General features: G+C 55.2%; 2 protein-coding genes across 7 annotated transcripts in view; one reads left to right on the top strand and one right to left on the bottom strand.

Annotated features, from left to right (window-relative positions):
* Nucleotides 1-5,513: 5,513 nt before the first annotated feature.
* On the top strand, nt 5,514-7,155 carry CSF3 (colony stimulating factor 3; the record flags this gene model as incomplete). Its single annotated transcript, XM_079798646.1, has 5 exons — nt 5,514-5,619; nt 5,775-5,929; nt 6,292-6,399; nt 6,541-6,687; nt 6,985-7,155. The coding sequence occupies 5 exons, from the start codon at nt 5,514-5,516 to the stop codon at nt 7,153-7,155; spliced, it is 687 nt and encodes a 228-aa protein (XP_079654772.1).
* A 2,597-nt stretch (nt 7,156-9,752) lies between these two features.
* Nucleotides 9,753-10,367, bottom strand: part of MED24 (mediator complex subunit 24) — a 31,113-nt gene continuing 30,498 nt past the window's right edge. For 5 of the 6 annotated variants that reach the window (XM_079799166.1, XM_079799167.1, XM_079799165.1 and 2 more), the window contains one exon: nt 9,753-10,260. In XM_079799166.1, the coding sequence (XP_079655292.1) occupies nt 10,144-10,260 (117 nt within the window). In that variant the 3' untranslated portion in view covers nt 9,753-10,143. The remainder of the gene's footprint in view (nt 10,261-10,367) is intronic. The other variant, XM_079799170.1, reaches the window with a different exon arrangement.

Genomic DNA, 10,367 nt, shown 5'->3' with positions numbered 1-10,367 from the left:
AACCCCCTGGCTTCCAGACCACTCCGTAATCAAATAATTCCTGAAAAGGGAGTTGGAGCGAAAGCCTTCCCAACTGGTTTGTGAGTTCTTAAGAGCGGGGCGTTGGTGTCTTCCCAGGGCCTCCCTAGGCTGGCACTCTGGGTTCAAGAAAGTCTTGTTTGTTGGAAAAGGGACATTGTGTTCATCACCAACTTCGGATTCATCCCCCAAGATCCCTAATTTCCATGAAAGGCATGTTTTAGGCGCCTGGCTTGGGCGCCGGTCCCACCCGCCGTGGTCACAGTGCTCTGGCCCATTTCCTTCATGCTTCTGCCGCCTCCCATGTACTCAAGTGCAAACACGTTTGCTTTGAGAAATGGCACTTCCCCCAACGTCTCCGTGGAAGATGTTTTTGGGGTTTTTTTTGAGAGAGAGAGAAACATTGATCGGTTGCCTCTGGCACACCCCTACCAGGGGTCGAACCCACAACCTGAGTATGTCCCCTGACCAGGAACTGAACCTGCCACCTTTTGGTGCTTGGGAGGACATTCCAACTGAGACATACCGGCCAGAGCCCAAACTTTTAAGGATTCTAATCCTTTCCCCATTTTACAGGCCACTTCAAAAACCTAACAGACCTTTCATTCCCTTCCAGGAAGAATGGGGCGGGGGACTAATGGTGAGCACCTGGCATGTCCTTCCCGCATGCCGGATGCCTGGACGGGCTTAGGTGGGAAGTAAACTGCCTGCGAGGTGCCAAGATCAGGTTCCCTTCCGCCAGGCTGCGCTGCCTTCTTCCAGCCTGTCCGTGGCTCTAGCAGCTGGTTGGTTGGGTTTTGCCTCACGAGGCTGTCCTGGCCCTCACCACTTTCCCTGACCTCGGAGAGTGACTTCCTTTTTGAGTGTCTGATGAGGGGACTTGTGTACAGAGGACAGATGCAGCCCCTGAGGCTCTTACTTGCTTAGCATGTCTCATAGGAATTAAAAGTCTTCCTGATGGTGCCCACCCTCACAATTATAAATATTAAACTGCCTGGCCCAAAGTGCCTCGGACCCTTTATTTACTTGGTAGCGGATTGGAGAAGGTAGACTTGGAGTCATTCGACATGATTTCCTGGTTCTTGCTCACCTTGTCTGCTCAACTGTCCGGAACTTTCTTGTAATTCATCCCCATCAGCTTGGCTTTTTTCCCCTGGAGAAGCAGTGTCATTTTCATGCTTGGAGAGCCCACTGTGTTGTCCAGCTTCCAGTTTTGTTTTTTTAATTGAAAAATGACAGAGAAATACAAAGAATAACATAACAAATACCCATGTGAGCCGCGCCAGCATGGCCATGGGTGAACCTGAGGCGGGTGATGAAAGATTAGAAAAGACAGACAAGAGAATAAAGCTGGGGCTAGGTGGCACGCTGCCCTCTCTGATGGAGATCGATAGTGCTATGGGCTGTAAGCCGAGTCTTTATTTTATAACCAGATTCCACAAGGCAAAGTAAGGGCGTGGTCAAGATGTTTACAATGTTCTCGTGGGTTTCGAATCTACTTAATTACATGCACCTGATCAAGCTTTGTTTACTTGCTGCACCTCCCAGGGCCCATATCACTCAGCCACGTGGGACCACAGGTTCGGACCATAAGGTCAAGCTTACAGCTATAGCCCTGGCTATATTTGTGCTGGGACTTACACGTGGCTTTGCCACGAGAGGATCGTGCCCTCTCATTAGTCCGAGAACCTGTCCAAACGCTGTAGCTGCTCTCCACACCCATGTACTTTCCACCTGCATTTAATAAACGTTAACATTTTGTTATTGTGTCAAGTTTTTAACCCAAGTAAAAATATTACCAACGAATTGGAAGCCCATCTTGTTCATTCCCCAGGCCCTTCCCTTCCTTTCCCAGGCAGACACTGATGGACTCAGTGGGTAGCCTTCCAGCTTCCGTTTTCACACGTTTGCTACAAAATATAGTATTGTTTTGCCCTAGCCGGTTTGGCTCAGTGGATAGAGTGTCAGCCTGCAGATTGAAGGGTCCCGGGTTCGATTCTGGTCAAGGGCACATGCCTGGGTCTCGGGCTCAATCCCCAGTGGGGAGCGTGCAGGAGGTGGCCAATCTATGATTCTCATTGATGATTTTTCTACCTCTCCCTCTCTCTTTCTCTCTAAAAATCAATAAAATATATATGGTGTTGTTTTGAGTCTTTAGATCTTTGTAAATGATGTATCACATGAATGTAACTTGCTCTTTTCACTCAGTATTTGTTTTGAGGTCTAATCATATTGATACGAGCCCAGCACTGTTCCAGGCACTGAGAATACAATGGAATAAAACTCCTTTCCTCTCGGAGTTTGTCAGGGGGTGGCAGGGAGGCATATGTGCTATGAATGGACCACAGTTTATTCAGCCATTCCCATTGGTGAGCATCTGTTTATTATTACAAGCCATGCTGCAAACAACATCTCTGCCTGTCTCCTTACACGCATGTTACCGTATACATAGCGTGCAAGCTTTCTTAAAGGGCCAGATAGTACATTTTTAGGCTAGTGAGCCATACGGTCTGTGACAATTACTCACTTCCGCCCTTCTTGAAAGCGGCTATAAAAATATGCAAATACATTGTCTATGAGCACTGGGGTTTGAATTTCATACAATTTTACGTGTTATGAAATATTTTTTATTCCCCCCCCCAATCATTTAAAAATGGAAAACCCATTCTTAACTCAGGGTGTACATATCTTGGCCCACTGGCCAAGACTGCAATAAATCAGTTACTCCAGAGCCTGTATACAGATGCTCCACACCCAGGGCCAGATGAAAGCAGGAAGGATGAGGAGGGGACGTTGTGCCCGCTCTGGACACTGAGAAATACCTGGGAAAGCCTTTGGGAAGTTGGAAGGATGGATAACTCGGGGTCTCTGGAGCCAGACCCTTTGCCAGACGATTATTTTGGTCTAGCTCAGCCTGTGTGTGCGTGGCCAGTGACAAGCTCTCGCCTCTCTCCCCTCTACCTGGTCTTTCTTCTCCCCTGAGTTGGGCAGGAGTCTCGATTGAACCGTTAGCCATCTGAACAGGAAGGTGACGTGATGGGAGCCACGGGTGCTTGGGAAGCAAATCTGCCTGGCTCTCCCCTGACGGTGATCTTGGGCAAGGCCCTTCGCTTCTCCGAGGCCATCCCTTGTCTACAGAACAATCCACATCCTACCGCCTGGTTGATCGGATGAAATGACAAAAGTGGAGCCCAGCCGGCGTGGCTCAGTGGTTGAGTGTTGACCCATAAACCAGGAGGTCACGGTTCAATTCCTAGTTAGAGCACATGCCTGGGTTGTGGGCTCAATCCCCAGTAGAGGGTGTGCAGGAGGTATCTGATCAATGATTCTCTCTCATCATTGATGTTTCTATCTCTCTCTCCCTCTCTCTGAAATCAATAAAAATCTATTTAAAAAAAAAAAAAAAGAAATGACAGAAGTGTAAGAGAAGTGCCTGACATAATTGCCAGCCAGCATTCAGATTTTCTCCCCACGGGACGGATGACATGACGCTTCCTGGGACGGCAGCTCCTCACTTCCTCTGGAAGCAGCCCACTCCATCCTCCAACATCTCACACCCTTAGAAAGCACTTTCCTTCTGTTGAGCTGAAAACCGGCGGTGGCCTCCACTTCCGGTCCCCTTCTAGCCCCGAGACCACCCAACGACCCCTCCTCTTCCCCAGATGAAACAGCCTGTTTTCTTTCATCATGATCTTGAGTCCTTTCACCATCCTGGCCACCCTTCTTAGAATTCACATGTTTTTCTGAACCAAACATCTGACACCCTTGGACTGCAGGTGAAGGTAAAAGAAGCCTGGGTCTAGCCCTGGCCTTGTCATGAGTGAGGAAGGCCAGACACTGGCTAAGAGACCTGATGGTTAAGAGTTTAAGACTTTGGCACAGGGCAGATCTGGGTTCTGCTCCTTGGCAAGCTACTTAAGCTCTCTGAGGTCAGATTTGTCTTCTGTAAAAGGGAGAAGGGCTCTAGTTCCCTCCGAATAGGCTTATGGAGAGGAATTGGACGATGTATAGCGTGCTCTGCTCACTCGGCACACTGGCCAAGGCAGGCTGACCTCTCCGGAGGTTTTAGGGGTCGTGTTTGTCAATGTGAATTCCCAGCCCCCCGCCCATGGAGTGGGTCTAGTCAGTGCATGGTGGCAGAATGCCTACCTGAAAGTGGAGGTGGGGAGCCAATGCCTGCTCCACACCGAACAGGGGCCCCGAGGCAGGATGTGAACAAATCAGCAGGTGAAGACCCTGCCAGCTATGACCACCAGGGGGCACCCCTGTTGCAGAAATGACCTCACCCAAAGAGACACACCCACTCCTCAGGTGAAGATGATGCCTCTGTTCGCAGGCACATTTCAGAGTAAATTGGGACAGAAATGGACAGCCTTGGTGTGCCTGGTCAGACTGCCCTGGGTAGGCCCCTCGGCCTGGGGAAAGCTCTCTGGCCCGAGGCAGAGGCCCGGGTTGTAACTCATGACCCGGGACAAGGCACTTCCCTCTCTGGCCCAGTTCACAGGGCAGATCTGCGTTCTGCTCCTTGGCACGCTACTTAAGCTCTCTGAGGTCAGATTTGTCTCCTAGGTTCCTTCCAGTGCCAACATGGCATGGTTTGCGGATTCAAAGCCAGGGCAGTCTCCTCTTTCTCACCCGCAGCCCACTCCACCTCGGGGCAGCACACGCGCTCTGGCTGGCAGTGCACCGGGCCTGGGAAGCCACGTGTCCCAGACCCCGAACTCCAAAGCCCTGGGACCCTGTTCAGGGAGGGGGAGTGCGGGAGGAGGAGGAAGGGCAGGGTTAGGTGAACCCAGAGCCTCCAAAGGGTCTTGCTTCATTCAGGACAGGCATCCGGTTTCCTCTGGTCTCTGCCAGGATTCCAGGGGCTTAAAGGAATGAGTCATGGGGGGGATTGGGGAGTTCCCAGCTAATCAGTGCAGGACAGGAGCCTGGGATGCTGGCCATCAAGCTGTGCAGAGGGTCAGGAGGCAAGACCCTAATGTCCCTAATCCCCGGCCCCTGGCCTCTCAGGGGAGGATTCAGGAAGGCAGCCTAGTGGGAGTTTGGGGGGTAGGAATGGGGGCGACTAGCTTCTTCCCTCTCAGAATTTAGGGGCAGAGAGCAGGTGGCTTGATTATCCCAGGGGAAAGTGGCAAAGGGAGCTGCCCCACAGATCTGCCAGGAGAGAGGGTGGGGCTGCCTGGAGGTCAGTCTCGGAGCAGTCTGACCCGACTCCAGCCTCCAAGGCTTTGGGCTCAGCCTTTGTTCAGGGCTCTGTGCAAACACCCTGCGGCGGTTCGGGCCTGGGTGGGGCCAAGGGGAGGAAGAGAGTTTGAGGGGGCACAGACGTCAAAGAAGGATCAGGGATTCCACGATTTCACAAAACTTTCGCAAACAGCTTTTTGTCTCAACTCCCCCTCGTTGTTGTCCTGGACACTAAATTTGCATAAATCCTGGGAAGTTATTACTAAGCCTTAGTCGCAGGTAATTTCCTCCCGGGCCTCCATGGGCTTATGTATAAAGGCCCTCCAGAGCTGGTCCCTGACAGAGCCCGAGCCTGCAGACCCAGCCAGACTCTGCTGAGCCCGCTCGCTGCACAGAGCCCCATGAAGCTGATGGGTGAGTGTCCTGCCCAGGATCCATCCGGGAGCCGCCTGCCTGGGGCAGGGGAGGCGGGTTGGAGTGGTCCAGGGGCTGGTGGTCCCTAAGTCCCCAGAACGGGGCCCTGGGGGGAGTGGAGAGAACAGCTCCTGAGCCCGTCCGCCCGCTCCCAGCCCTACAGCTGCTCCTCTGGCACAGTGCACTTTGGACGGTGCAGGAAGCTGCTCCCCTGGGCCCTGCCCGCCACCTGCCCGAGACCTTCCTGCTCAAGTGCTTAGAGCAAGTGAGGAAGCTCCAGGCTGATGTCCTGGTCATGCAGCAAAGGCTGGTGAGTGAGGGGCTGGCAGCAAGGAGGGCGGGCACACACATGCTGCCCAGCGGGTGTAGGGGAAAGAGGACCGAGGAGAGCGCCGAGGGAGGGGAAGGGAAGTGTGTGTGTGTGTGGGGGGGGGGCATCAGGAGGGCCTGGGAGCAGAGAGGCACGGGGACAGGGAAGGGAGGTAGGAGAAGGGGAGCCCTGAATGGCGGGAAGAAACGGGGGAGACCCTCTGGGGACCGTGCCAGGATGGAAGTGGAGGGCAGAATGGGCTGAGGAGCCTGGCAGGACTGGAGGCAGGGGAAGACCTCAGAGAGATGGGGGACAGCTTGGCTCTATGAAGTCCCCTGCACTCAGCATCCTTCTCGCCCCAGTGTGCCACCCACAAGCTGTGCCACCCCGAGGAGCTGGTGCTGCTCAGGCACTCTCTGGGCATCCCCCACGTTCCCCTGGGCAGTTGCTCCAGCCAGGCCCTGCAGCTGGTGAGTGTCGGAAGGGGAGGAGGGCGGGGAGGGGAAGGATGATCTGGAAGGCCCCCCACCTCCAGGCTCCAGGCTCCAGGCTGGGGCCCTGAGGGGAGCATCCCAGCGGCACCCCCTGACTCTCCCACTCCGTCTCCGCAGACAGGCTGCCTGGGACAGCTCCACAGCGGCCTCTTCCTCTACCAGGGCCTCCTGCAGGCCCTGGCAGGAATCTCCCCCGAGGTGGGCCCCACCTTGGACATGCTGCAGCTGGACATCACCGACTTTGCCACCAACATCTGGCAGCAGGTGAGCCTCGGTTGGGAGCGCCAAGTGTTAGGGACCTAGACCGAGCTGGTCCCTAAAGGTCGTGCTGGCAACCTGGGGGGTGGGGGGCTGTTTGTAGGGAGCTGCCACCCCATCCCAGGACCCTCCTGCTGCTGGCCTTCCCACGCTCCCCTAGTTGAGGGCAGGAGTGGGGTCACAGGCCCCGGCTCCATCTCAACCATGTGCTCGTCCGCCCTCATCAGGCCTTTGCATTAGTCATCTGTGATAACCATGCCCACTCGGCAGGGCCGCTGGCTAATCTTGTCCTTTCCCCCGCAGATACAAGACCTGGGGATGGCCCCTGGCGTGCCGGCCACCCAGGGCACCGTGCCCACCTTCACCTTCACCTCGGCCTTCCAGCGCCGGGCAGGGGGAGTCCTGGTGGCCTCCAACCTGCAGGGCTTCCTGGAGCTGGCCCTCCGCGTCCTGCGCTACCTCTCCGAGCCCTGAGCAAGCCCCTCCCCACCCGATGTATTTATCGCTATTTAATATTTATTTAAACCTAATATTTAAAGACAGGGAGGAGCGGAGAGGAGTCTCCGATTCCTGGGCCCTTCCCTCCCCTCCAAGTGTCGTTCTGTCTGTGGCAGAGAAAGCTCCCGTCTTCCTGTCCCCTGGACTGGGAGGTCGATAGGTAAATACCAAGTATTAACTCCGATGACTGGGGTGGGCACTGAACCCCCGGCCCCGAGGGTACCCAACGTGGGGCCCTTGGAAGCATCAGAAACTCTCCCACGTGGGAGACAAGACAGCCCTGTTTAATATTTAAACAGCCGTGTTCGCAGCTGGGTCCCCGTAGGCCTCCCTCGCTCTGGCTTCAGCGCGGCGTGTGAATGCCAGGCCTTGCTTCCCCTCACGTCTCCTCCCCACGGGCAGGAAGCCCAGCAGAGGCAGCCTGAGCTTGGAGGCTTGGCCCTGGGGTCCCACAAATTTGTTGGGTAATCTAATTTTTCTTAAGATTTTGGGGGGCATGTTTTGATGCCCGTGGCGTATCTCTTGTTTTTTCTGGATGCCCTATAGACACCCATAGGCTTGGGACACCACCCCCACCAGGCCAGTGCTCTGCCTCCTTTAAGGGCTGTGCAGAGGGTCGTGCACCTGCCTTGCTGGGTGGGGCTGGCAATGTGGGCGGGAAAAGAGGAGGGGGGTTATGTGATGGGTGAGAGGGAAGCTCAACTGTTCACTCTCAGCCTCTACTTTCTTATTGTAGCCAAACTTCATGTTAATAAAGTGTTTGTCTCTAGTAAACGTTCTTCCTCCTTCTTGAGTCCAGCTGGTGCCTGGCCAGGGGCTGGGGGGCAGGGAGTTGAATGGCAGTCAAGGGCAGAGGGAGGGGGAGGAGGGGTGCAGGGAGGAGGGGCAGTCCTCTGGCTCATCAGGGTTCATTCCTTTAGCACGTATGCATCTTGCACCTACTCTGCGCAGGCGCGAGGCTAATGCTAGGGACACAGCAGTGCGCCAGGCAGGCATGGTCCTGCCCTCACGGAGCACAGCCTGGTGGGGAGACAGAGGCAGATGGGACACTGCTAGCAGGAGAGGAGAGTGTGGAGTTCGGGGAGAACCTTAACCGTCCAGATGCATTTAACATTTGCAGAGCCAGGCAGTTTACCATCGTCCATGAACTCCAGCCCATCCACACTCACAGGTGCCTACAAAGATAGCATTAAGAAGTGCCTTGCCCTAGCCGGTGTGAACTGAAGGGTCCCAGGTTTGATTCCGGTCAAGGGCACATGCCTGGTTTGCAGGCTCAATTTCCAGTGTGCAGGAGGCTGGGGTGTGCAGGAGGCAGCTGATCAATGATTCTCTCTCATCGATATTTCTATCTCTCCCTCTTTCTTCCTCTCTGAAATCAATAAAAATATACTTTAAAAAATATGTTCATCTTGCTTGCCATATGTGTAACATAATCATTAAACCACTTTTTTAAAAAGTTTTACAAAATCAATGAAAAAATATCCTCGGGTGATGATTAATAAAAAAGAAGTGCCTTGGCCTGGCCAGTGTGGCTCAGCGGTTGGGCGTCGACCTATGAACCAGGAATTCTAGGTTTGATTCCTGGCCAGGGCACATGCCCGAGTTGCAGGCTCAATCCCCAGCAGGGGTGTATAGGAGGCAGCCGATCAATGATTCTCTCTCATCATTGATGTATCTATGGCTCTTTCCTTCTCCCTTCCTCTCTGAAACCAATAAAAATGCATGTTTTTAAAAGAGAAGTACCTTGTACAGATCAGGAGGCGGAGTCTAGGTGACTGCGTGGGTCGGAACTCTAATCGCAGGCTCTGAATTTCTCTCCTTCCGCAGCTGCCGCTGCCCGGGCAGGGAGCTGCTCACACGCTGCTCTCCTGCTTGTCTCGCACCTGGGCTGAGGCTGAGCTGGCAGCTAGGGAGGGGCTGCTTCCCACAGGGCACAGCTCTCTGTGCCCTCAGCTCACGGTGCTCATGTGGTTCCCAGGTGCCTCCACCACGCCCAGGAAAGTCCAGCCGGCCAACCAGTGCCCAGTTCCCCCTCCCAAGGCTTCCCCGTCCTCATCAGCCTTCACTTCCCTTCTGCATGTGGCTCCTTGGAGAGCAGCGTCTGGCTCAGCCAGCCGGACCTCCCAGCTGTGTGGCTCAGGGTCCTCCCCCTCAGTCAGTTCTGAAGGAATTGGGCTTGGAGTCGCATGGAGCAGGCAAGGCAGCGTTAAACAGAGCTCCTGCCCCTCACCACCCCACAGCGCCCCTCCCCCCCCGCCCCCATGCTCTTCTGGGGGACAGATCAGACTCTGGGTGGGGCTGGTCTGGGTTGGGCATCAGAACAGGACACACTACCCCAACGCCCGTGGGGCCTTTAGCCAAAACTTCACCTTTTTCAGAGCAAGTCTGACTTTTGGGGGTGGGTGTAGGCGGTGGTGGGCCAGCCCTCCCTGCCCCGAATGAGTGGACAAACACGGGCCCCGAGGCCAGCCCTCCTCTGCTCACCCCACCCCCACCCCCACCCCCACCCCCAGGATGAGCCTCTCCCGGGCCACGGTCGGACAGAGACACTGACAGCACTTACAAAGGGATCCACAGGACCTTTATTTACAAGTGAGCTGACGTGAACGTCCCTCATGTGTTGCCAAACGTTTAAATATACACATACATACATATGCACACTCCGCACCTAAGTGCCTCTTGGGAGGAGGCAGGGAGCACAGGTGCGGGGCGGAGCGGGGCGGGGAGACCGTCCTGAGCTAAGGGGCCAGGCTGCTCACACTCGTCAGCAACGGCAGCAGGGAGAGGAAATGATGAAAGAGATGGGGACATCTGAAGAGCCATAAGTCAGGGACAGGGGAGGGATCTGGAAGCTAGCAAGGGCTCTTACATCATGTGGATATGAGCAATGATGCCTCATCTTTCCGCACTGTCCCCTTTCGAGGCGCCTGGGGCTAGACTCTCCCTGCGGCCATCCGAAGCCCCTCAGAGGGCAGCAATGGCCTTGGCAGCCACCTGGCGGCCCAGGGGCAGGCTGAGGTCCGTGATGGCCAGAACCACCTTGGGGCTGGACATGGCTGACACCTTCACCAGTTCTGATACCTGCCACAGACAGACAGACAGACAGCTGCTCACTGGGGCCACCTCGTGGTGGGTGCGATGTCTCGGGAGAAAGGAGGCCCCCTCCCTACTCTGAGGGCTCGCCACTG

The sequence above is a fragment of the Cnephaeus nilssonii genome, assembly GCF_951640355.1.
Source record: "Cnephaeus nilssonii genome assembly, chromosome: 19".
Classification (NCBI taxonomy): domain Eukaryota; kingdom Metazoa; phylum Chordata; class Mammalia; order Chiroptera; family Vespertilionidae; genus Cnephaeus; species Cnephaeus nilssonii.
The sequence above is the reverse complement of the archived record's forward strand: the minus strand, read 5'-3'. Positions and strand labels throughout refer to the sequence as shown.